The sequence below is a fragment of the Anopheles merus genome, chromosome 3R, assembly GCF_017562075.2.
Source record: "Anopheles merus strain MAF chromosome 3R, AmerM5.1, whole genome shotgun sequence".
NCBI classification, from domain to species: Eukaryota; Metazoa; Arthropoda; class Insecta; order Diptera; family Culicidae; genus Anopheles; species Anopheles merus.
In genome coordinates this window covers 42,891,546-42,919,406 of record NC_054084.1, presented here as the reverse complement: position 1 = coordinate 42,919,406, position 27,861 = coordinate 42,891,546, and the positions used below count along the sequence as shown (strand labels likewise).

Below are 27,861 nucleotides of genomic sequence, written 5' to 3'. Positions count from 1 at the left end.
CCAAAGTAAACAAAGTACTCGTGATGGCTTTAGTGTGTTTAGCCCCCAATCGGATGACGATTCCGCGATCGAATGCAATCATCGAGTCCGTAATTCCGATTATTGAAAGGGTTGAATATTTTACTTTTTCTTTTTTATTTCTTTTTTACTGTTGCTGACCAGACCAACGGTATGGTTCAGTGCAGTCAACCGCGATCATTGTGGCCAATACTGCTCACATACACTACGAAGAAGGAATTTTTTTAAATGCATTTTCAACCCCGTGGTCTAGAGGGTGGAAGCAAACTCACCCATACTGTGAGGGGGTTTGGTACAGTGAGTGATCACTGTTGGATCAGGTAGGATCTGAAGCTTTTTTATTTTAATATTTGAAATGCTTTAAATAACAAAAAATCTCAACATATATGATTATAATTTTAAAATTTACAGTAAACATGGATTAAATATAAAAATAAATTTTTCCTTTTTGCTGATTTTAAGAAATACAGCTTATTACTTACATCTGCAAGTTATTTATTGCTAGTCTAATTATAAATGCCATGCCTGTCATGATTCTATTCCAATCTGAGAAAAATTCTCCGTAAAAAAGACGTGTCGATAATTAGGAGTTTTTCCTATGGTTTTGCAACCGGAAAAGTATGATCGTATAAAAGAGAGTTAGAGAGCCTTCTAGTTCTAGTTCTAGTTAAAAAAATAGGTACTGCTTAAATGATTTTTTATTTTTTGTAAAAACTACAATTTTGTAAGCTGGTGATTATTGTAAACTTATTATGACTTTGATGAAGAAATTACTAGTGTTGGGTGAATTTGATTCCGATTCTTGAATCTGAATAAATCATTGAAATGATCCAATACATCTGAATCTCGGTTGCAATGATTCATGAATCTCCAAAGATTCATAAATTTCAAAAGATTATTAATTTTCAAACATTCTTGAATTTCAAAAGATTAATATATCTCGGAAAAATCGCGAATCTCTAGGAGTTCATGAATCTCAAGGGATTCATAAATCTCCAAAGATTCATAGAGCTTGAGCTGCTCATTATTCTTCTTGGCGTAGCGCGTGGTCATGCCAGCCTATACAGGCTTTCGGAACTTCTTGGCAAGTGCCGGCTGCGTATAGTTTGTTTTGCTACGCGGAGACGGTTCATATTGAAGATATATGAATTTTAATGATTTTTTGATTAATGACCTTCATATTAATGAATCATTGAAGATTTATTTTTCTTTCGAGATTCATGAATCTTTGAAGAGTCGATTCGAGATTCGAATCACTCATCACTGAAGATTCATATGAATGAAATTCAACGAAAGATTCATGAAACTCAACACTACAAATTACACAATAGCTGGTATTATTGAATCCGTTCGTAGCGGCGGCGTACGTCCCGAAACTCATTTTCCTAACGTACTAGATGGTTGCTACAGTTTTTCACCGCAGCGTTATAGGACCGGGCTCAAGAAATGTGTTGCCATCTCTAGAATTTTATGTGAGCGTCGTACGTTGCCGCTACGAACGGATTCAATAATACCAGCCAATGTAACGTACAGCTTAATGCACCAAATGGTGCAACATAGTAGGCGGCGTCGCCCCCCCCCCCCCCCACCCCTTCAAAACACCGGCCACGATGTGGATGGATGGCACAAAAATGGCAGGGCACTGTATCTGTCGAATCGGAAAAAGAACATCCCTTCCCTGCATTACCACCCAGCGTTCCGCATAGTTCCTTCCTTCCTTCGGTGAAAACAGTGCCCCCACTCGTGATCGTGCACGGGGCTTCGGGTTTGGCCGTTTGCCATTTGTCGTTTTGCCTCCTTCCCTATCCACCCAACACTGCGCAATCTGTTTCCTTTTCGCTCGCACTCGTCTGTTTTCTATCGGCCGCACTGACCATGTCAGCCGCATCGCATCGCGGTTGCTTTGGTTGCCTCGTCGCCTTGCCCGATAGCCAACACACAGGCCACCACGATCAGCGCAGAGCAGCAGCGGTGTGTCCGGTCACGGCTCGCCTTCTCCACTAGAAGAGTTTGCGTGTGAGTGTAGTGTGTGTGTGTGTTCGAGAGTAGTTGTGTGTTTTTTTTTCGTCAGTTGTTTCGCAGCTGCCTGTCCGTTCGACTCGACACAACCCAAGTGCTTTCCATTCATTCGTCCACGTTTGTCCTATCCGCGAGGATCGTCGGTCGTCGCAGAAAAGCAGTGTGTGCGGGCAGCATCTTTTTGCGCGCGCGTGTGTGAAAGTGTAAACTGCTATGAAAAGTGCGTTGATTTATTAGAGAACAAAACGTTGGCTTGCTTTTGCATCCAGAACTGTTTGCAGTGCCGAGGAGAGGGATACCGTTTCCGTGTCTGTATTCGATGGAGCTATAATTAGGTCGTCACCCGTAGAACATCCTCTCCTTGCCGGCTGCCGGTGGTCGTCGTCCAAATCTGCCGCATGATTATTGTCCACCCGTAAACCGAGAACGTAGGGGGGAATCTAACGCTTGGTGTTGGTTGAGCGTGTGAATTTGTGAGTGAGTGAGTGTGTGACCGTTTGTCGCATAAACAGTGAGTGCAACGAACTAGAGTGAAGTTTTTTGTATGAATAAATAAATAAACAACAGACCGCCCAACGATGGATAAGCAGTACGTGCTAAAGAACAACATGTAAGTGCCCTAACGCTTTTGGAAGTGTTGTTTTGGGGGTTGTTCGCGTTTCGTTCTCTTTACAACACTGGTACCGTTTCGTTCGTTTTTCCCTTTCGTTTTCCCGGCAGCGCACTTTTCCCCGTATGTTTGCGAATACTGTGCTTGCCAAGAAACACACAACGGACTGTCAAAATCGTGTTCTAAACAATATTTATCATAAATCCTAGTGTGCGCTGATTTCTACTGTCATAGAATTGCCATAGCGCGCCAAACGAGCGCTTTTTCTTGCAAAAATTTCTAGAACAATGCCGCTACACATTCTCTCTTCCCCAAAAGAAGCATCCACGTGACGCATACAATAAAAACCCCTAAAAGTGCACGTGGACACAGCGAGCTACCTGGCGAGTATTATTTTTTAAGGGGATATTTTGTTTTGGTTGTTTTCGGCTCTCCCCCCCTTCTTGCCAGACAATCAACTTGACCTACTTTACGGCGGTGTGCTTACTGCGCATCTTTAGACAGCGGTAGATTTTGAGTGTGACCGTCCGCAACCGGTTTCGCGTCCAAGCTGGTTCAGCTGTTGCAGTCGCTGTTATTCGGATTCGGATTTATAGGCTTTTTCTGCGACAGCAGCAGACATTGAACCTAGCCCTCCTTCCCCCGCGCGCGTTTGGCTTCCCGTGGGTTTGGTGCGCATTCGCGTGTGTTCGGTTTTCTAATCTAAGCTGATGCTGATGCTGACTGTGACCGGTGGTGACCTTAGACGCAAAACAAAGTTATCGATCGAGCGGGGTGATTGCTGATGGTGATGTTGATTGCGATCGTTGGGAATGGGAAAATTTTCAAAACGGTCCAAGAAGATGGAATTAATTTTATGAATTATTGATAGTAAGAAATGCTAAAAAATGTTTTTTGTGTTGGACAACCTTAATCCATTAATTAATGTAGACCTTCTGCAATTCCCAACTAAAAAAAGTTGTTGAATCATGTTTCACTTGCCACACGCAAGATTGCCGAACAGACTTTTAAATCAAACGGCTGAAATGTGAGAATCGTCTAGATAGAATTCGACACCATAATTGTACGCTGCTTACTTCACCCTTTTAAGCTGGCTACATTTCAAACCTGATACAACGCAACACAAAACGCCCATCGAACACACCAATCGAAAGATGCAAGTAAATAGCTCTCCAGCAGAACCTTCTAGAATTGGAAACTCAATAGCCACACTGCCAAATCGAATTGCGCGAATCTTTTCGTACGCAGCTGCGCACCGTGCGTGCCTGTATGTGTATGTATGTACGTGAGTGCATTTGAAGGAAACAAACATTAATTAGTGTAGCATAACCTAAGCATCGGACAGGGAGGAGGGTAGGGGTGGTTGGGCGCTGCGAACTGATTGGCTAATGCTATCGGCACTATTTGGTCAACCCGCAGTTCGCTCATGTGTGCCGCGTAATCCTTGATGCGTTACGGTGCGTTAGATTAAGTATAAGGAGGGGGGGGGGGGCGTTGTCGGTATGGTTGGTTGCCTGCGGGTTCTAGGAAATTGGCCGCGTGTAGTAAGCGGGGCCATCGGGGCGTATGCGTCACGCAATCGCCCCGCCCTTTGACAGATCGCTGTGATTTGAGCGTCTGTCACCCGGCTGACAGCGTAGTAAAACCTGTCGGAAGCGGTAATACTAGCTGTCAAAACGTGTTTACGTTTTGTCGGTGACATTTTCATGGCTTCATGGAATGTCACATTTTGAATTGCTAATTTCCGTCAAACGCTCAGATTTGGTGTTGCTTTAAAATGCTTCTAAATAAATCTTCCAATCGTTTAATGCACGTACCCGATGGCACAGAAATCCTTCGAGGTCACATGCGTACAAATATGCGCGGTGCAAAACACCCCTCCCGGATAGGCCCGGGCTCGAAACTAGGTTAGCTACGTTCTACTGCTGCTGCCACCGGGCTCAGTGCGCGCCGTCGAACTATGGTTCGGCTCGTTGAGCCGCCTATCAGTGTACGGAGCGCGCTGAGTGTTTCTAACAAAAAAAAAAAGAAAAAAAATATCCCCACACCCGTCCACGTGGCTGCCGACGCTCGCCCATGATGTTGCCACCGACACTGGGCGGCCTTCAAAACTACCACCTTCTCCGGCAACACAGCTCCTCTCCGTTCCGGAGACAGCTTCCACCACCACGCACCTATGATGCGCTTATGAAACTAAACATTCGAGCGCAAATTTGACCGTGTGCAGTGTGGAAAACGAGTTAGAAAACTATCAATCCCCATTGCCGTCACCACCATCAGCCTGATCGCTTTCGCGATCGTGTGGTCGAGCGGTTCTCGGCACAACCGTTTGCCCAACCCTCCAGCGCCAGTCAAGTGCGCACATTTCACGACTGCACCCCGGCACAGTTTGGTGCAGTTGGTGATGGAAGCTGTGCGCATAGTTGAATGAATCGAACGCGAACGCATTACGAAAGCGGTGCGGTAAGGCATCCTTCACACACACACAAACACACACGCGCGCGCGCGTGTGTCACACCGTGACTGCTGGAGGTGTGCTGCAGAATCCTCCACTCTACTCCGAAACAAACCGGTGTAAACTTAAACTTGGTATACCTGTTGGCGAATCTTTTTTCGCGAACGCTCTTAACCCTCGAGGGGCAACGATTCGATGAAGTTTTGGGGGCATGCGGAGGGTTTACGGTACCGGTTCGGTGTACCCTGTTTTTTGCATGTGCACTCTTGCACCTTTGGCTGCTTGGGGCTTGCGAAAAAATGTCCCCCCGAACCCCATTCCGCTCTCCACCACCAGTTGTGTCGCAGGAGAACGGGTTCTACGAGCGATCGTTACCCTTGGAGTGTGGTCGCGTGTGTGTGTGTGTATTTTTGTCTCTTGCTGCTGCTGCTTGGTTGCATTTTATTTTGCCTCTTCGCCTGCCTGCCTGGTCGTTTCGTAATCCGCGGTGTTCCGCTAATCGGTGCTGATCCGGGTTTGGTGGGACCGTTTGATTTGGTGTAATTGATGATTATTTTTTTTCGTGGCAGCAATAAAAGCAGAACAAAAGCTGTGATTTTTGTGATTATGTTGGTGGGGGAATAAATTTTGAAGATGCAGAACATGTTATGATTCATCGTTAATTTATGATAAACAATTCAACAATATAAATTATGCAAATCATTTTGATGACTTCATTTATAGCTATTTATATCAATATGCAAAAATATCAATGAACAACAGACAGAAAAGAGTTATCCTCTTCTCAATGGGGTGCCCTTCTGAAACCATAATTTGCATAACATCAGGTCTTTGAGGGATAAAAAAAGCATTCGAAAGTACCCATGAAATATGATCGTAAATATGTCTTATATCTGCTAATCCCTATATTTACTATTATCGCGATCAAATCATATGCTCAACAGTTTAGCAGCTACAGTTTAACCTATCGCGTGCTGTTAATTAGCCAACTGCTCAGCACCCGTTCCGGAAGCCAAGGCGCAATAGGCTCCGTAGAACATTCGACATTCGCCCCTTCCACGATCTAGGTCAAATGGCAACGCATGGCAGAGGCCGTGTGTAGCATGTTGAGCTGTGTTGTGTGCCAATGCTTAGTGCGCATGGATATATCACTCTCGTGTCTGTCCTACCCGGAAGCGAACTTGAAGGAGATCGTGTTGAGTTGTGTGAATGCCTTCCCCGTCCCATGATTAGTCCACCAAAGCCGGTGGTGATGAGCCACCTTTTTGTTTAAGGCTTTCCTATTCACAGACGATCGGCCTAAAACCTTTTAGCAGCAAAACTTCTGCCCGCCCCTGTAGCTAAGTGACTGATAAGCTGCAAACGCTGCTGTGAGTGTTCGAGCCCAGCCAGGGCAACAACACTTGACTCCGGTTGGTCGCTCTTGGTCGGGCTGATAAAAGCTGCCGGCCCTTTCGGTCTTTGTGTTCGTGCTTCAACCCACCGTAGCGCATGACGTCAAGCTGGTCCGAGTATTGCTGATTTGAATATTGACCTCCTCATCGCTGTGGAGCTGTCGGGCTAGGGCCACAGCTCGGCCATCGATGTGCCCTGCGGAATGGAAATTGGAGTGTGTACTCATCACTCACACTGAATGGGGTTAGGATAGGAGCAAGGGTTTTTGTGCAACGCTTCAGAATGATGTCGTTCGCGAGCAGATGAGAATGGCTGGTATCTGAAGCTGTTAATGAGATACAGCAGCCTCATCATTCCGCATGCGTTGTAGCTGTGCTGTGTAAATAAATTATTAGAAACAGTTTTACATTTTCATCTCATTAAGCAAAAATCCACTGGAACGTATTGAAAACCAAGTTCGATGCACTTCAGCTGATTGATGGCCTTAAGGAATGTGTTTACTATTCCGTAGAAACTGTTAGTGGTTGTGTGGAATTGAAATGTAAGGTTGTTAACTGGCACCAGAGCAATGATTGCATAGAAGGTGGTTCAGTTCTCGGTTTGTTAGAAACACTCACTGTTCATAATTTACAACCCGCCCAGTTGTCGTGGTTGAGGGTGCAGGAAGCTAAACCCACACGTGATAGAAATACCTACTTCCTAACCAATAATCGCCAAAACCCTGAAATTATCAAATCTACCCCATCACAGGGAGCTACGCAGGGTATGTGAAGGATGCCCTTATCGCCTTGTTCAAAGGTCGGTAATTCCAATTTTCGGTAACATCTACGTCATAGTCACAAGGGGTGTGATTTGGGCAAGGTACTCATTGAAGGCAGGAAGTAGACCGAACTCTCTTATCATTAAATTCCAATGGAGGTTATAGTTGGAAGGTTTCTATAATCTGCTATGAAGGGTAACCTTACGTGGCGAAGGTTGCTTGGGATGCAATGGAATTAGTGGATACAGGGTTTTCCATTCCAATTAACAACTGGCCACAGTCTACTAGCAATCCTCGATTTGAAAAACACGATTGTCTACCACTTATAAACAAGTCAAGCCGTTTTTGGTAGACTGTCCATTTCAATTTCACAATTGTCGTCTTCAGATCGTCAGATGCGGCACGGGTTGTTTTGGTTTTGGCTGGAACGTGTATCTCTTGAACTTGGTAAAGCTGAGCAACATGGACATGTTAGGCAGTTTTATCTACTCTTTAATTTTTCAATACAATGCAGAAATTTGAACATTAATCAGTGATTTTACTGATAGCAAATAAAAAAAAATCAACGTCCCAAAATAACTTAAAAACTGTAACGCTCCAAGAATAACGAAAACCAAATGATAAAACTGCTTAGCATGTCCATATTGCTCAACTTTCCCATATCCTCATATTCAGTCAAGACCTGTTTACAGCATGGTTCAATTTTTACACACAAGTGATACACGTTCCAGCCAAAACCAAAACAACCCGTGGCGCCCCATCTGACGTGTGTTTTCGAAGACGACAATTGTGAAATTGAAATGGACAGTCTACCAAAAACGGCTTGACTTGTTTGTAAGTGGTAGACAATCGTGTTTTTCAAATCGAGGATTGCTAGTAGACTGTGGCCAGTTGTTAATTGGAATGGAAAACCCTGTAAAGCTCATATCTCCATGAAGCAGATACTACAGTAAATTTACCTACTAACTGTATGAACAACTCAAAACGTCGCAGTTTAGCCACAACCAGAGGCTACAATCACAAAATTCAAAGCTCACGTCCCTTGATAGGTTGTTGATCCTTTCGGTAGTGATTGGTGTACACCGTGAGGGAATCAAAATATTTACAAAAACTACGCACCGCATTAGCGATAACAACGTCTCAAGGCTGTGTTGCGCATCAGGAAAGAGATGTCTAAAAAGCTTCAAAGTAAACAGTTTTTGCCTTTCCAATCCATCCGTCTCAATCATTTGGCGTTAGCTTAGTTCTGTCCTTTTGTGTCTGAGTGTGATTCAGATAACTTAAAAAGAAACAGAACACATAACAGGGCATCGGCTTGAAACACTTGCTCGCACGGCTTAACGCGCCGAACAGTTGTTGAGGATGGCCGCCGCCTGCTACTCGGATTCCTTATCAGTGTAAAGTCCATTCGAACTCCAAAGTCCAAACGCGACCTTTTGCTTCTCGCTGGACGCTTTGCAGCAGAGGGGGTGCTACATTTTTCAAACAACACCCCGTTCCCATTTCACACTGAGGGTGGATTGATGCAGGTCTAGCGATAAGGAGCAGCGGTTGAAATTGACTGCAAATTGGCTGCACTTTTGTTGAGCGTTCGCCTGTCTTGTCGCAATAATACGACCAATACTTAGACAAACGTTTATTAGATCGAGTCTCCGTTTGAAGAGCTGAATGTTGATAAGGTGACCAACCTCTTGGTTGGAGAATCATTAGACTTTGTAAAATTACAACCCGGCATGGGCGTGGAGGTAGTTGTTCCTCGTATTCCTCGCTCCCTTGGAACCATTGCGTCAATTCTTACGCAACGGAGCGGGTTCAGCATCTTAAGTGGCGTTCGCCGACCGGGGATCTCGGAGCACCGTTTTGAAATTGCTAATAAGTTCCTGCGGGAGCTAACAAGCGTTATGCGAATGGTCGGTGTAGCAGTTTTGGTACGTGACATTCAATTGAACAGTTAAAACGAAGTTTGCTCAATGCTACCACCATCGGGGATAGCAAACAAATGATGATAAATCTTCTAAATAAACGTTGTAACACATGGTGTGTACCGATTTACCTTCAAGCTTCCTGATTTGCACGTTTGCCTGTAAATATTTTTTTATGCTACGACATTCGCTAGACGCTATTTACCGACCAAATGTAAATAATTGTAGATGATTCATACATCGGCAATTGCTTTGTGGGTCGTTCAATTTACCTAGCGGTACAGCTGTTCGAGTGCTGACAAAGCAGATTTGACGAATTGAACTTCGTGAGAGCTTTTTTTCTTTTTCTTCTCGCTTTAAATTGGTTGACACTGTATAGTTTATCGACACGCGATGGTGACGTTTGAAGGAATGAAATTGATTTTTCATATCGTTGTTTAGAGTCGATTTCTTTTTATTTTTCGATTTCTGGCTTTGGATTATTTGCTGGATTGTTCTTTGCGTTAAAACAATCTCTATGATAACTATTTCCTTATTTTGTTTCGATGTTTGCATTTTAGATTGCACAAAGAAGATAATTTAAAAGTAAATTTATGGAAGAAAAAAAAATAAAAACACTGAAGGGAATATTTTTTTAAACATCTAATTAAGAATCATTCAAATGCAACAAATGGAGAAAACATTTTCCTATCTTGTACTAACTTTCACTTTTTTTTCTTTTTGCACATTGGAGGATACTGCCAATTCAAAAAATAATAATTTAAAAAAGCTTATACAATTTGAGATCAATTGATCGCATCGAGCACTTGAGTACTTAGCGGACAGAATTTCGGGTCCGAACATTTCAAAATCAATTTCTTATCGTTAGCATTATCGCTAAACTGCGACAAGCATTATCTTTTAGCGTTTGTTCCTTGGAGCTTGATAATGAGACACATTCAGTCTAAACATGTAATTTCCTAGACATTTTTAGGAATTATTTTGTATATAAAGGATGCACAAAGAAAAGGATGGGCTCAACGTTTACTTTCAAAAGCCCTCCATTAAAAAAGCACTTGTTGCATGCTTTAGCAAACTTGTTTGCAAGCCCCACCCGCATGCAATAATGCATCATCATCGCCATGGAGATCGACTAGGGCAGGTTTTTTAATCTCTCCCTCTCTTAGCAAGCGTTTGTCGCTCACGCTCCGCTCATTTGTACTTCCTACAAAAGGGTGCGTGTCTAACCTTTACCGTGCTGCTGTGCCACTGTGTTGGTTCTGCTGTACTGCTCCCCGCCTCGCCTCGCTACCTCTCCTCTCCTGTAGCAGACGGAAGGGTGGCCAAGCTAGGGGTGAGGGTGTGAGAGCAAAACGGGCAGCCGCAGCTGGAAACAAAGAATGAAACAGCTTCGATTGCATGATGACGGATGGTGGATGGAGAGTGGTTAGGCGCTGAAGGTTGCGGTCGGTAAGGCAAACCCTCCCTTTTGCACTTCCCCCGACCCGAAGGTACACATCGGATCGTACCAATACAGCCGCACTCGAGGGCAGGGGCTCCGTAACTGTGTGTGTTTGTGTCTAGGGGAGGGTTTTGGAGGACGTACGCAGCGATTCACTGGCGTCTCCATCGTCTTCTTCCACCGCCATCCGCACACCGCTCATCCACCGTCTGGCGTTTGCACAAAGACACACAGACACGTGTACGTGTGGTCGTGTGTGCGCGTATATCGTGGATTTTTGCTTCCCACTTCGGTGCGCAACGAGCCGGAGCGGTGCGTTCGAGTCAATCGTTCTTTAGCGCCCCGCGGGACACAGAGCACACAGCGAGACCTGCGTGTCCGGGCGTGCCTTCCGTAGACATAGACACAGAGTTTGCGCTTTGTCTGGCCGTGCGTGCGTGCGTGCACTACACGAAACAGCCAGCCGCAATTTGCAGTGCGAGTGGAAAATCGCGAAAACGAAGTGACCCATACTCCACTCACTCGGATTGAAAAAGATCACGACGCGTGCGTGAATCACTGTGTACGAATACGAGGCGTGAAAGTGCACACGGTGCAGTGCTCGCCGCCGTCTCAGTGAGAGGAAATTGAAGCTTGCCTCACAGTACCGGAAGTGCGATTCAATACTCACCGCAGGCGGTAGAAAAAGTAGCGAAAGATAAAACCCGTCGCTGGCGCGAGTGAGAGTGGTTTGATTGCACAGAAAAAAAGAGGGGGAAAAGGCAGGAAAGAGAAAGGAAAAAATAGGCACTGTGTGGAAAGTGCAGCGTATGAAAGTTCCACTGCAGGTGAAGCAAAATTGCATCCGCAAAGTGGTTGGGGGTTTGTTTTTGTGGTGTCTTACGACGCGAATCTGTGACGCGATCAGTGCGATCTGTGTGGGGCGCAAAGGCTCCGACAAACACAATTGAATAGCAAAACACACAGATTATCAAAACCGCAACCCACCCCGTACGTCACAGTGACACTAGAACAGTTAGTGGTTAGGGTAAAGCGCGTGCGGGTAAGCGAGGAGACAGCAAAGGAAAGTGAATCAACTTCCCTGCGTTTGCGTGATAAGCAACAGTGCATCGTAATAAGATTGCGTTTCGGTGATCGTTAGTTTTGCGCGTTTGCTGCCGCTTCTGTGGTCGTCTTTTTCTAGCTCCGGCGCGTTTGCTGGCAGATATACAAAGAAAGCGCCACCAGAGGGAAAACGAACGTCCAACACAACGAACGAAACGAACGGTCGGGTGAGAACGAACACGCGCGTTAAAACACAGCCCAACAGGCACAACCCAACAAAGCATCCAACATGGCGGAAGCGATCGACCTTGCCGGTGGTAGCAGCGGTCTCACTAACAATCTGCTCGATGATAACAATAGGAAAAATGGTTCGGTGCGGGTGCAGATCGTACCGTCGCAGCCGAAGACGCTCTCCCATCTGCCGACCCGGCCCCCCGTCGATCTGGCCTTCCACAATCTTTCATACCGGGTCAAGGAAGGACGTCGCAACAGTAAGTAGACGTGTGAAGTTTTTTTTTTATATTATTTTATTTTTTATTTTCCCTCTTACTCCTTTATGTGTAACGCAATCGTAAGAATACACGCGGCATACTTCCTGGTTGGTACGTGGCTCGAGAAAACATAGTGAATACAAGTTATCTGCAAGAAGCGGCTGTTGAATGGATATTTTCATCTTTTAGCTTGTTGAATCCGCACCGACCCGCTGGTCTAATCGGCAGACGCATCAGCTCTATAGTCGTTCGTACAAGGATTGATTCTTGTTTAGATCGTATATGACCTTTGTTAATTCCAGCATTTTCGATCATCTTTGCAATGTTAAAAAAAATCAAGCATTTAAACAAATGAAAAAACTCCTTGCTGCTTACATTTTAATGACCAAAAACAACATAATATTCCCAGGAACCCCACATTTGTTGTGGATACAAACATCTCACGCAATTTGCATGCGCATCGATTATAAAGTCGATCACATTACGATCGTACGATGTTGTGTGGGGATTTTTCTGACACACACTGGTTAGAAGCAACTGTGTGTGTTTTCTCGCTAGCAACTTATTTGCAAACGATTCAAGTAAAACTGGAAGGAGAGAATGTGCGAGAGAGCTAAAAACCAGCCAGCACAAAATAAAATATCCGGCTTTTGACGATTTGGCACCGGTTTGCCATTTATGGAAGGGTGGTGAAGAAGGTTATACAATGAAGTAATCATGTTAGATATTGTTTTGGCTCTTTTTTGCTGGATTGTTATCGCTATTTTAACAAACTGATTAAGCATGACGTTTAACGATAAAGCATTATCAGTTTAATGTTGGTGACGAAAATCCACCCTTTTCGGCGGGGAGTAACCTTGATAGTATCGTTTTACCTTTGCAGTTTTACCACCTTAAAAGAAAAAAAAGATGACATTTCAGAGAAGTGAATGGAAAATAAAAGACACTAAACTTATGGCTACACCATACATTTTACACATCAATTACAGCCATGTACCTTCACCGAAAAAAGAAAAATCAAGTTACATTACTTTACCTCGTTAACCTCGTGCTTTACATTTAAGAGCGTCCGCTCAGTGCTGTAAGGCCATTAAGCGAAAGCTTACCCTGCAAGTCGCAGAAAAACAAACAATTAATGCACGATCTTGCTGCAGCAGGCTGTGTATGCTATCATGATCGCACACGCGTGGCTATTAGCTGACCTTATCCCTATCATTTTAGCTCCTTTTGTGCGCGCGCCACGTGATACGGACAGACGCAGTCACCCGGACTCAATCCGGAAGTGGAAGATCGATCAGCCCGAACAGTCAACCGTCCAACAGCAGTCACGTGTGCCGGTGGGGTCAAGACAGAGGCACACCTATCCATTTTCGCAACGTAAGAGTGCATGAGTGATTGTTTTTATATCAGCCGCACACTTGTCAACCGGTTGGTGGCGTCTAATTAGACCCGTCGCTTGCGTTCCTCGGCTGATCCCTTAACGCGGAGGTTATGGCTCGCGTGGGGACCAGTTTTAATGTGCAAACGACCTTTGAGATCTGGCTAATGGCCGTGCAGGTGGATGCTCTTGGTGAAGCAGTTTTGATGGGCTGCTGTGTTGGCAAATCTCCATACCACAACCTTCAGTCTTGGGCATTGGGTAAGGTGCGTTGGGTGATCATGTGAAAAGAGACGTGTCAGCAAAGATAGAAACTTTTATGGGAACGGTTGATGAAGAGTGTTTATACATGTCAAAGGATAATGTGTGATAACAAAAAATGATAATATCTCTGCTTGGCTCTTGAGATCAAATTACTTTGCGTGCGATGACTAAGTTGTTGTAAAACTAACGTAGGACATACATCGCAGTTCTTTTCATAATAACTTAAATGTAATGGTGATTTCATTAGTAATTAAACTTAAAATAGAGTTGCTTCGATTATATGAATGAAAATATCTTAAATATCTTTTCTAAAAAAATGACCGATCACTATTTGTAGTAGTGAGTCATGTGAGAAATCTTCTCAATTGCAAACAATTAATTAGCTAACTCAACATCCCAACAACATCCCAAATGATCACGCATTCTAAATGGTGAGAATATTTCACTCTTTTAGCGTTCCACCTGCTCCTCCTCGAAACAATCGCACCGTTTGCGTCATATCAGTTTCCCTCGAATTGGAATTTCGAAATACTAATGCTGATAGCCATGAAATGCTAAAGTGGAATGTTGGAATGGAATTAGTAATCAACACCTTCAGTTATTGTTAATTCTGACGATAGACTTCTCCAAAAAATCTTAGTAAATTGCAATGGTACCGCCGTTTGGAAGTAGGACTTTAACCTTCCTCTAGTAGCTTGTGCCGATTTCACTCAAAAAGAACAACACAACAAGAAACCAATGCATTTTTGCCCCTTGTCCCTTACAAACACTGTACGCATCGATCCGGCTACATTGAGTCACTGTTTGAGCTCAAGGCAACGATCGGTCAAAGTTTTTCTTTGTGAGCGAGTGTGATCGTACTGTACCATGAAACTGATACCGGGGCGGATGATGAGTAATCCTGTCTTGTCCGGGTTGTGGATGTTTTACAAATGTAAATGAAAGCAATCTAGCGTACTTTGGAACCTCGTTGCAGTGCTGTGATGGAAAAAGCAACTACCTTCTTTTTAAAACTGTATGGAACATTCAAATTTGCCCTTGGACATTACGCACGACGGAGATCAACCTTCAAAAGGGAGTAAGATGATAAGCCACACTGGGATACACTTATCATGTGCGCCCAATCGGCGTGAGATCGATTGCTTTTTGGGGAGCACCGTGACTTTGTTTCGTTCGGCATCTTATCGACCGGGGATGGAATGAATGCAACGATAAGGGCAGCCGGTGGCCTGATGTTTTGTGACCCAGCAGCTTAGCATCCACGGCCACAGCCAATCGTTTCGAAACGATGTGTGACGATTTCAATTTATGTAAGCAAACACGTTTGCAATGGATTTTAAAACAACGATAGCAGAGCTAGTTACGCTTGGAGCTAAATCATGGGAACGCTTGTTAGAGGAAAATGAGGGCATACAAAAATCAATACAAATGATAGCCCCACGATGAGATCACCAAGCAATCGAAGCAAAGTTCACGCGAGGTTAATAGTTATTTAATAGCATCCGGATGCCTGATTGTTGATAGAGTGTGGCGCAAACTACACGGCTACTCAAAAACTAGGATGAACTGCGTTTTGGAATATAATTAAAACAAAACCACGCATCTCCTGCGGTGCATCAATTCCGGCTTGTTTATCCAACTAATCGGTTGGCTCTAAATGACCGATCGTCTCGATCGATGTGTCGATTGTTGCTGTATCGTTGTATTTCTTTTTTAGAACGATCTGTTGTGTAGATACCATTAATTAGTTGCATCACTGATGGAGATGATCATGCGTTGTTGCTGAAGCTTTTTTAATTACTCACTGTATGAATTTGATAGACGGTTGGGAACGAAAACAACCGTGGATGTTCAACATGTTTAGACCTTTATTATATACAGTGAGACGTAAAATTCGTTCATATGAATTTTCCAGACTACGTTCTAAAATGAAAGATACACTTGGCTTGTCCTGTTAAGAGTCTATTAAGAACCGGTTCTAGGTTTGATGTTTCCAGTGTGTTGTTTATAACTTTAGCCATACTTCTGATTCTTTTCTGCTTCTTTTCTGCAAACTACTTTCAACTAAAACACGGACGGTGACTCCCGTATCCAGTTTTTAATGCCAATTTAACGAGAAATACGTTGTTCGGTGAACGAAATAAACCATATCCACCTAACCTTGACGCGCGGGGTACTATTTCGCGGAAATTCCCTTTTTTCCGCGAGATTATCTCCACGACAAACAAACAGCTCCTGCATTTAAAATAAACCGGCTTGCAGGTTCAGGTGCGTGTGTGTCATTGTCAACAGCGAAGTATGCTGCCTGAGCTCCTACTCAGTTGGCCATTAAACCGGTTTTTCGGGTTGTAGTTGTCCGGTTGCCAAAAACTCAACTTGGTGATGTTGTCGCTCATATTTATATTGCGGCTAGGTTTATTTCCCTTTCGGACGGAGTACGGCTTGAAGATGTTGGAATCTGTATGTATACCTTTTTTTAAGATCCCAACGTACCAATAGCGGTCACCGAAATTGACCTTGCCATTCCACAAACATACAAGCCGGTACGGTGGCGACAGAACACTCTGCTCGAATCAGATGCCAGAGTTTTGAATTCGATCAAACGGGCAAGGGAAGATGGACCGAATGTGTGTAGCTTTTTTCTCTTTTTTTGTTGTTCGTGTTGCGGTAAAGAATGTTGAATTCCAATTTAACCTCTACTCCTCTGCCTTCTCCGTCCAGTGAGACGGAATATGCAAATTGTTTACGAACAGCAACCATCCATCTCGGTCGTGCTCGTCATCTTGCTTGATGATGGTTGAGAGACGTGTGCTGATGGCGTTCAGGCCATGGTTGATAACACCTGGAAGGTTCGGGGATATATGCCTTCTATAGGATGATGCGAATATCATCGTTTTTAATTTTAGCCCCATGCGTGCCTATATTGTTGTGCCAATTAGTACCCTAATGTCACCAGAATGTCATCAAAATGGACTTGCCTTGTTGGCGGCAACAAAATCACTTGATAAAACAAAGTTACTTTTAAGTCTGTTTTTTCTTTCTTGGGTCCCAGACAAACCATCGCAGGTTGGTTGTTTGCATAGCAGGAGCAGGCGATGTTCGTGTAGCGATGCACACTAGCAGGAGGCCTGCAGATCAATACTGGCTCAAATATTAATGTGGGAAATTTTTCTGAACCTGACCGAAGCGTTTGAGCGTGATTCCCAATCGTGTGTGTTGGGAATTTTGCCTTCGTTTTACCTCCAACATTTACAACTCAGTGCATAATTTACCTTCACTAACTGCTGATGCTGATTGCCGGGATTGTTTGAAATAGCTTTTTGCACACCGCTGCTGATGTTTGTGCTGGTGAAATTGATACGCAAAGCTTCGCACGTAAAATATGCAACACTTCGCGGAGGTTGATGTGGCTAACGGCTTTACGTAGTTGTTATTGAAATCATTCGTTCTAGCATGTGACGTTTGATTTTCACCAACAGATGGAAAAGCCTTGCCCCGTTTGCTGAGACCTTCCAAGTGGCGTCAATTAAGTGCGGCCTCCAGCGCAAACCAGATCGACGCCAGTGCTGTACCGTGCACATTCTCGCGATCCTTTAGCTTGGGTTCACCACGCTATCGAACGGGGGTAGTAATTAGTGTGCTTTTGCTGGACCTGACTACTAGCAGAAGGGAGGAAAGATGGCAGCAATCCAATCACTATTTAATCACGCTGATTCTGAGAATTTCCTGTGCGGAGATATATCCGCCATTGGGTTTCGAGCGTGGCTGTTACGAAGTGTAAGGGTATTTATTGATGACGATGACTTGTGCTTGGGATATTGAGCAGTGACACTAACGCGCATCCATATAATGAGAAAGAAAATATCAGATATGTAGCGAAAACTGTTCTACACCTTGAAGAAATGTGAAGGCTTCTTTGTATATATTGCAGACGTTACAATTGCGGCAGGTGTCACATGAGGTCAGGTTAACGTAGAAACCCGTTTCGTATTTTACTTTAACCCGTTCCTCAGATAAGCGTAATAAAATTAGCATGGATAAACTTCCTTATTGCATGCTCTTAAGATTATATTTGTATTGTTTTATTGACCATTACTCTGTTCTCTTTCTCTATAGATGTGAAGACCATTCTGAAGGAGGTAAGTGGCAAGCTTCGCTCCGGCGAACTGACCGCCATCATGGGACCGTCCGGTGCTGGCAAGAGTACGCTCCTGAACATCCTTTCAGGCTACAAGTAAGTATCTTGAAACATACTTTCCTTTTCTGCAAAATGTTTCAACAACAAATACGCTCACCCTTCCAATCCAAGGACAACGAACATCGATGGATCGATTACGATGAATGGCAAGGAGCGCAACTTGAGCCAGTTCCGCAAGCTTTCCGCCTACATCATGCAGGACAATCAACTGCACGCTAACTTGACCGTGGAGGAAGCAATGAACGTGGCCGCTAGCTTGAAACTCAGCCAGAAGGTGGAGAAGAGCGAGAAGCAGCATGTGGTAAGTGGAGCATCGTATCTCTGTGCGACCCAGTGGTGAACGTATCACTGATTACCATTTTTGGTTTGCAGATCAAAGAAATTCTGGAAACACTCGGTCTCGAGGAGCATCGTCCAACGTTGACCCGCAACCTGTCCGGTGGGCAGCAAAAGCGTCTCTCGATTGCGCTGGAGCTCGTCAACAATCCGCCGATCATGTTCTTCGACGAACCAACGTCCGGCCTGGACAGCTCGACCTGCTTCCAGTGCGTGAGTTTGCTCAAGTTTTTGGCCCGCGGTGGCCGCACCATCATCTGCACGATCCATCAACCGTCGGCCCGTCTGTTCGAGATGTTCGACCAGCTGTACACGCTGTCGGACGGGCAGTGCGTGTATCAGGGTAGCACGCGACAGCTAGTCCCGTTCCTGGGCACGCTCGATCTCGAGTGTCCGTCCTACCACAATCCGGCCAGTTACGTTATCGAGGTGTCGTGCGGTGAGCACGGCGATCATACGCGCAAGCTGGTGAACGCGATCGAGAACGGCAAGAAGGATATTCGCAGTGAGCTCGATTTCCCGGCTCAGAAGAACAAGAAGAACGAAAATGCGGCCAACGGAAATGCTAACCTGAAGGTGAACTACGAGCGAATGAATGGTGGCGCGAACAAGTACGCGGACAATCTGAATCTGGGCGGCAATGGGCTGCTGCCACCGTCGATGGTGAACGATATTGCGAAGGAGACGGAAACGATCAAGATTGCCGTCGAGCCGGATCGGGAGCCGGAGGTGAACAGTGCGCTGCTGCCGGTGGAGGGTGCGACTGACATTGACCACTCCCCGGAGCGATACCCCACGTCGGAGTTCCATCAGTTTTGGGTAGTGCTTAAGCGAACGCTGCTTTTCAGCAGACGTGACTGGGTGAGTTGGAACTCTTTATTTGTGCAAATCAATCATAATCTAATGATCTTATAATGTCGTTGATATCATCTTTTATAGACTCTTATGTACTTGCGTTTGTTTGCACACATCCTGGTGGGTTTCCTGATCGGCACACTGTACTACGACATCGGCAACGACGGCGCTAAGGTGCTCAGTAATCTTGGTTTCCTGTTCTTCAACATGCTGTTCCTGATGTACACGTCCATGACAATCACGATTCTTTCATGTAAGTTGTATCCTCATCGGTTCGAGATGCGTTGATTGACCCTAATGATCTTCTCTTTGCAGTCCCTCTCGAGATGCCGGTATTGTTAAAGGAGAACTTTAATCGATGGTATTCACTACGATCGTACTATCTCGCCATCACCGTTTCGGACATACCATTCCAGGTAAGCTAGAGCATCTGTTCCCACACCGCAAGGCACACGGTATCTAACAAAACTTGTTTATACAATTCTAGACCATATTCTGCGTGTTCTACGTTTCGATCGTCTACTACTTCACGTCGCAACCGCTCGAGTGGTTCCGGTTCGCGATGTTCCTGGGCTCGTGCTTGCTCATCTCGTTCGTGGCGCAAAGTGTCGGTCTCGTCGTCGGTGCTGCAATGAACGTGCAGAACGGTGTCTTCCTGGCCCCGGTCATGTCCGTACCATTCCTGCTCTTCTCCGGCTTCTTCGTGTCCTTCGATGCCATTCCGATCTACCTACGGTGGATCACCTATCTGTCCTACATTCGTTACGGTTTTGAGGGAACTGCTCTGGCCACCTACTCGTACGGTCGCGAAAAGCTCAAGTGTCACCAGGTGTACTGTCATTTCAAGTCGCCCACGACCACGCTCGAGGAGCTCGACATGCTGGACGCTAACTTCACGCTCGACATTGTGGCGCTGATCGTTATCTTTGTGGTACTGCGAGTTGCTGCCTTCCTGTTCCTGCGCTGGAAGTTGAAGACCACCAGATAAAACGGATGGACCAGAGCGATCGGGCGTCATAGGCCGTGATGTTTTGTTTTTGTATAACGTTAACATTTTATGAAGAGCTTCGGTGCAATTGTTGTACTGTTCTCTTCCAGATCCACCCGATACCATCGTCGTAGCGTAAGCCAAAGTAGCGTTTAATGTTTTTCAAGTTCTTCTTTTACTGTACCAAAAAACAAAAACAAAATAATCCAAACAGACAAGCAAAATAGAAAAGAGCAAAACACCGTGGACTAAAGGGAATTTAACCCAGTTTGTCAATGGTTTAAACAACGTAAGAATAGCAAATCTAAAGACGGAATATAGCTCAGATAACTTTCAAACACAAATCGAAACATATCAGAACTCTTAATATCAACCACTACGAGGAACGCTCGTATCGAGGAAAAATATAGCCACAAAAATTGCCACAAGATCACCTTATTGGGTGCCTTTCTCGCTAGGTTGTGTGGCGTTCTACACCAACATGGTTCCAGTCCTGTCACCAAGAAAAAAAAATGGGAAACTTTTGGAGCGTTTTTATCGATCAAGTTTTTTACAAGGTTTATCTTTTTTGCATACAGACTTTTACTGATTAGGCAAAGCCGCACCGTACCGTGCGAGGAAAGCATTGCATTAGCTGATAGAGGAATGGGATTTCTTTCAATAAACGATATTGTGACAAGAGTAAAAAGTATACATAAGCCGAGTGCATCGTGCAGTTGGAAGAGGTTGTAAAACAAAAACAGTCTAAATGTGATAACATTTTAACGAAAAAGCAATTACATGATCAACAAGCATGTTTGACCAAGTGCAATTAGTTAACGAGGAGTAACATAAATAAGTGCAGAAAGCTATAAATGGAATAAAAAGGATACAAATGGTTTTTTTGAAAATTACGTTGGTCATCGATAATTATTTTCGACCCAAAGAAAGAATTTGTAGGAATCTTTTCCGCAGCTTTTTGATGATGACGGTTTAGACGATGTTTTTAACTTGGAGGATTATTTTACTGTTGGCCGATTAAGAATTAGAAAATAAACTGCAATTCATACAAATTAAAATCTACGTTCAAAGTTAGTGTTTTTGGTTTATATTGTGCTCTTTATGTTTAAAAGAAAGGCCCATAAAATTCTATGTTGGAGTGAAATCGATTCGTTTTTATATGAAATCTACTCTCACACTTGATTATTTAATTATTTCTTTACTATTTTTTTACATCAAACAGAAGCGATTCCCTGCAGGAATGATATTTCTACTTAAAAGCAATTTTTGAGGAATTGAATCTTTCAAATTTTCTGCAAATCTTTACGGACTTGAACCTTTGCACTCTTTTCCAATCCTTTGCAGAATCTTTTCTTTTAAATGGTCTGCAAATCTTTGCAAAACTTCATCTGTAGATTATTTTCAATTATTTGTGGAGTCAACAGATTAGAATCCCTTGCAATTTTAGATACCATATTCTGCTAAAAATACTCCAAAAAATTGTGTTTGAGCAGAAATACAATAACAAGTTTTGAGCCAAATTATTTTTATTTTCAACCGAGCATATTTTCACCAAAACATTTTTCTGATAGCCTTCTTAGACTAAACAAGTGCATCAAGGTAAATTTTATTAAATAAAATATGAAAAATAAATAGTAGAATCACTTATTCAGTAAGAAGTAAAGGACCAAATTAATGCATCAACTCTCTTGTATGCGTGACTAACCATGACAAGTAATGATTTTCTATTCAGCTATAAATAAACTTCCATTGTACTAAATAGTTGTTCATCCCTGGTTAAATCTCATGACCGATGCGAGTCCATTGTTTATCATATTCACAGTAGAAATTTGAAACATTTTGGTCAAAAATAAATACTAGCAGTTATGTCCATGTTCATAGGAAAACGAAACTATGTAATAACGAACAAAAAAAATGCATTTATCATACATTGAGAATTGTTCCAATATGAGAGAACTTCACATTATTTATTGAAACAGGCCTTACAAACTTAAATTGATTAGTTACAATATCTAAATATGTCATACTTTTCCCGCTTGAAAATTGTATTGTACTAAGCTATAGTTGGTTGAGTCGTAAAAGAGGAAAATTAAGCAATGCGGCCGTCTTGAATCGTTCCTCATAAATAAAAAAGAGAGTAAAATAAACATACTTAAGCGTTATTCATAATTAAAAAATAAAGTTTATTTTCCTTTGTCAATTTTTTTTCCTTTGCGATTCGATAAAGCTATCTAAGCAGCAATATTTTAGATGTATAGAGTGAAGTTAGGAATAAATACAATAAACATGGAATGGGAAATATTACAGTCGTTGCCACTTAATTTTAGTTCGAAGGCATACATTTTTGACAGTGCGCATAAATTTTTGACAGTGCACATCAATTTTTGACTCTAACGCACCTATTTTTGTCTGTAAGCCATCCTTTTTTAACTCTTGTAGGAATCATGATGAAAAGGTAATTGAAGGTAATTAAAGGTATTTGAACATATTTTTGCCAAAGGTATTTTGCATCACATAAACATTACAAAAACTGAGTAATTTGATTGTTTTTTGAGAAAATATAGTGAAATTTTATAAATTCTAAGGCCATTGTTAACACCTGAAAATATATGGCAATTTTTTCGATGGATTAAAACTTCCAAAATAAGTATAACAATTGTTATGTTTCAAATTTGATCAATGAAATTATTCACTACTTAACGTCATTTAAATAATTCTCGAACACAGAATTCCAGAATTTACGTACAGTCATTATCCGATATACAATATCCTACGGGACCGAGCGCAATAGCGTATCTCGAGTTTTCGCGTATAGCGGATTCCTATGGAAAAATAGTTTACACTATCGGTTCGAGGGTTGAAAAATATCGCCACAGAGTTTTGCATTAAAGTTTTTTGTTGTAAAACAGGTATTTTTTGCACAAATTCAATGCAAAATGCAAAAAGAACATTAAAGAAATCCAAAAAGAGCATAAAATATTTCAAAGTATTAAAATATTTGCAAAAAACACATGGAGCTGTCAAATTTAGAGGAATCGCGTACTGCAAATTCGCGTATATCGAGTATCGCGTACTGCGGATAGTTGCTGTATATTTTTTATAAAATAAAGCGATTGGCAAAAATTTATGCCTGAGAGACAAAATCGATACGCACTGTGAAAAATGGATACCTTCGAGGCAAAAATTGCGAACATGCCTGTTGGTGCCTTTGAGCCAAAAATAGATAATTAACAGTCAAAATTTATAAACAATGACTTTAAAAGAAAAATAATTGAAAAAATATATCAAAAATAAGCAAAGCGAGACATAAATAAAAACTGAGAAATTTCCAATCTATCATGAAAAGTTTCCTTACTAGAGTTTCTTAAAACACATACGGAAATCTTGTATGCACTACCATATCATAGAAAATTGACATAGAAATTTGTACTTAAATTTGTTATTTTTCCTGCGATTTGTGAATTTTTCAAAATACATTCAAAATGTGTGGATGCTACTCATATTTTTGTTGATTTAATCGCTTGTTTTATTTAGTGCTGTCCAGATTATTTTTATCATTTAAATAAGTTGAAACAGTGTATGGTTGGGCCAATTTGTTTGATCTTATAATTTATGTAAAATGAATAGAATTCATAAACAAAACATGAACAGACTGTTTCTCAAAACAGTATTATTTTTAAAAAATGCATTTGTACCATTTAATTGTATCGAAATCGTGAAATAAATGCTGCTGTACAGACATTAACAATCAATTAAAAGAGTTTACAACGTCTTGCCGTGTGTTTGTTGCTCATACGAGATTTCTTGATTCACCCCATCAACAAAGTATCATTTCGAGTGCTTGCAAGATCAAGATGCATCTATTGTTCGTATTACCTCATCTAATCTGCTTCCACCGCAGCTCCCCGGATGTGTGCAAGATTTATGTACCATCAAACCTGCAACCAACACCCCCGGACAGCCACTCTCCGTAAAAGTTAAAAATGTAAATTACCCGTCTCACCCACCACTAAAAGGTCCTCGACCGGATCAAGCGTCTAGGCCCTCGGATGGCAAGCGCACATTCTGCACAGTGTCACCCGAAAGGCCTGTCAGTTCCATTACCCATCGAAACGCCTAACAACATCGTTACGGGACCCTGCGAGCAAACACCCGGGTCCCGGGTCGATCCTTGCCGGGCGATTGATATGACATTTTAAAGGAGACAAATCTGCATAAAGCTGCACTCTAGCCACGGTGCCAAACAAACGGCTCATAATTCATCCCACCGATTTACCGTACACTAAGTCATCGAGCGCAAAGAGGCGCACGCCAAAGGGCGGCGAAGGAAGGGGCTGAGTGAGGAGTACGGGGTGTAATATCTTCGTTCTATTATTTCGCGCCGGAAAGAGCTTTGTAAGCAGGGGACGATCTTCTTGCTACCTTGCAATGGCTGGTCGTACGGTAAGATCGATGGAGCTGAGGAGAGTGAGGAGACTAGGAGGGTGAAACTGCATTGTACTGTGCATCGTCTGCATCGCCGTTCAAGATCGGCCACTTTCTTCAAACGACCAACCGTCCAACGGTCGATGATTTCATTATGAAAAGCATCACTTTTCTCACCTTACCGCATGAGGCGGCAATGGACGAGAGGATCCTTGTGCGACGGGAGCGACGGCTGCTCGAGTGCGCCAAGCGGCAGTGTGTCGGAAGCCGGGAAGCCGGGCCGATCACCTCACACTTCTATTCGAGCGTCCGAGGACCATAAATCTTCACCGATCATTGCAATTTGTGCGATGGGGCGCGCGTGCGCGCGGCTCGGATGAAAAAGATTCGTTCCGCGCGGTCAGCCCACCCGACAGACTACCTCATCGACAGGAGGGGTGGATCGTTGTTTCGGTGGAATTGTTTGGCGCACGATCTGTTCGACACTTGAGACTTGGCACTTGGCGCCACCGGATGGGACACACTCGTACCTTCGCAAAGTGCACCGAATGCACTCGCTCCACACACAAACGTTGGGCCGATCTTCTGCTTAGTGACCTTAAAAAAAAGAGTAGCAAACGCTTCTTGCACGCCAAATGGCTTCCCCAATAGACCAAGTCAAACCAATGTGGGGGGAGGGCGCAGGAGAACTAACGGCCTACCGTTTTGGGAAAGTAAAGAAGTGAAAAGTGCTACTAGCAGCGCGCGCGAGTGTGTGTGTGTGGGCAGCATGTAGTGAAGAAACGAAAGGAAGGGATGTGTTGCTGGCGAAGCTTTCGATTAAACTGGCAAGCGCAACTTTCCCGAGGGCCGTCCCAAAACCGTCTCGTTTTGTTGCAAAGCTTAATGAGCCTACACATTCGCGGCTGTTGGCGGGGTGCTGCAGTAAAGCTGTGATTAAATCGCTATTAAACACGTGCAGACACAGACATAAACGAGAGAAAGGGATGTAGCAGGAACGGGGTGCTTGCTAAATAGCTTCATTTTGCAAACCGCCCTAAAGATGGCGGTGGTGGTGATTCGCCCAGGGACATTAGATTTGATGGATCAGGGCTGTGCGAGTAGTAAATCGATTTCGGTGAGGTCTTGCTAATGATTGGTAAAAGGTTACAAGAGTGTAAAGCTTGGCTTGATTCATTTGGTGATAGCGAATGAATTGCAAGTATGTAGTCTGATAGAAAGCAAAATAGGATGCTTGCAAGTTTGTGTCTATACTTTAAAAGAAATTAAATGATTTATTAAAACTTAAATTTTTTATTAAGGTTGCCAACATTTTAGGCTTCCTGGCTAGCAGGCTTTTAAGCAACATGTTTAAAAGTCAATACAAAATCAGGCAAAATGCCCATAGTGTAAAACATGAGATTCAAAGTAATATTTGACTTTACTGGTTCATAACTTACATTTTTCGATTTTGCTTAGCAAAAAAACTCTCAAACCCATGAAACAAAAGCTGGATAATAAATAAATGACTTTTGTTTCAAAATCAATGCAAAAAAGATGGAAAAGGTCCATTCTAAAAATGTACTTAATTTCAAGGAACTTGTTCAGGAATGTTGTTGTTTTGATCATAAAACAGGTCCAACCTTCACCTCATATTTACAATTATATTTTTCAGAGGAAGCCATCTTTGAATAAATGGAATAGGTTTGTACTGTGCCCTGCTAGGTGTACTTACTGTTGGGTAAAGGCATTTTGGACAAGACTGCAGATACATTTTTATGTTGCTATATTCTTAGTTAGTTCTTGGTATACTTGAACAGTTGTGATACACGTTCAGTTAGAAAATTTGAAAAATAGTGCCCAAGCCTCACCAAGCAAGATCCCTGGACAGTTAATGTCATCCAGATTCAAAGACGGAGTTAAAATACTATGTTTTCTTAGAATCAAACAATCAGTTAAATGAATCTTTTGATTAACTTTCATATCTATAACCAAAACTACACCTCTACTTCTTTTTAAATTGAAACTTCGCTTCATTATCAAATAGTTTAACAATTAGTATACATTCCGCGAGATACAGTGCACAGCACTGTTCAACGTCTATTTATCTGACTCCTTTAAGATATTTAATAAGTAAGATTTTGTAATGGATAGATGGTGGTGTCTTATAGTACTATAGTTTTTTTATACCTACGCGAACTATTGTTAAGATCTCATATTAACGATGAGATTAAAGCTTTCATTTTTTCGCGTTTTTTTCTTTTGTGCAGAAGGTTTACTCATCTACAACCATAGTGTGGCATTCCTCAAACAATTCCCCTAGTCTAATCCATCTTGGTGCATTTGCTATCATCCTCAAAATTACACCTTTACTTCTATAAACACCTACCTGTAGGTGTAACTGTGTAGGTAATAATTTTTTTGGAATATCTTAGAATCTTCGCGTGATGTTCTGATCTTTATGCGAGATAGATAGATACGCGAGGATGTTACAAACATCTGAGATTGACGACTAATTTCTAATTAGTGCACATATGATAAATTTCTTAAAATGTTAAAAAAAAAACTTTGTTTTCTGAGTTCATAAGTTTATTTTTCCAATCAAACAGTTCGGAGAATAATTAAATTAGTGCACATTGTAAGAAAATAACTCTTTTTATTGTAGGTGTTATTTTATGGAATTGTATGTTTAAACAAGTAAGAGCATAATGTTTAATATCGTTGCTTATACAAATGTATTCAAATTATCAAGTGGAGTTTGTTATCTATGTGTCTAGCGTCTTTGTGATCCGAGCTGATTGGAAATTGAGCTGTCATAAAATATATAACTTTGAATAAGCTAACAGTCTAGAGCAAACGTACATGTTTCTGGTTGATTTTCTTGTAAGGCAATTATGTAAAATTAATATTCATCAATTTCAAATAATACCGACATTAGAGGTCTTTTTCAATAAATACAATATTTCAGTAAGTACTACATGTCTTGCGTATTATGTGCGTTATATTTTTGGTAACCATACATTTTTATGCATTTTTCCCATACAGTACTAAAACCGCCATGTTTTAAAACGCTTGCCGCGTAATGCTACATTCATAAAAACGGTGACTTTCTTCTATGTTAACAATTTCCTTGAACCAACATTCGACCCCACTGTCAGCCCTCGCAAAGAGCACTACTGAACCGTTGAACCGAACCCGTATTCGCATATGCAAATGACGGAAGCCCAAAAGTGCATCTTCAGACGTGTCCGATCTGTCTGCGCAATTGTCAATCAAAAGTGAA

The 27,861-nt window shown here is 42.6% G+C and overlaps 1 protein-coding gene across 2 annotated transcripts; it reads left to right on the top strand.

The window, feature by feature from the left end:
• The first annotated feature begins 1,954 nt into the window (after positions 1 to 1,954).
• On the top strand, positions 1,955 to 21,064 carry LOC121595311 (ATP-binding cassette sub-family G member 4). 2 transcript variants are annotated; one of them, XM_041919214.1, is made up of 8 exons: positions 1,955 to 2,647; positions 12,025 to 12,155; positions 17,914 to 18,031; positions 18,107 to 18,296; positions 18,368 to 19,192; positions 19,271 to 19,439; positions 19,502 to 19,602; positions 19,674 to 21,064. In XM_041919214.1, the coding sequence occupies exons 1-8, from the start codon at positions 2,616 to 2,618 to the stop codon at positions 20,172 to 20,174; spliced, it is 2,067 nt and encodes a 688-aa protein (XP_041775148.1). In that variant the 5' UTR covers positions 1,955 to 2,615; the 3' UTR covers positions 20,175 to 21,064. The 2 variants fall into 2 exon arrangements, with proteins under 2 accessions (XP_041775148.1, XP_041775147.1); XM_041919213.1 differs by lacking the exon at positions 1,955 to 2,647 and having other exon boundaries at positions 10,937 to 12,155.
• Positions 21,065 to 27,861: the final 6,797 nt, after the last annotated feature.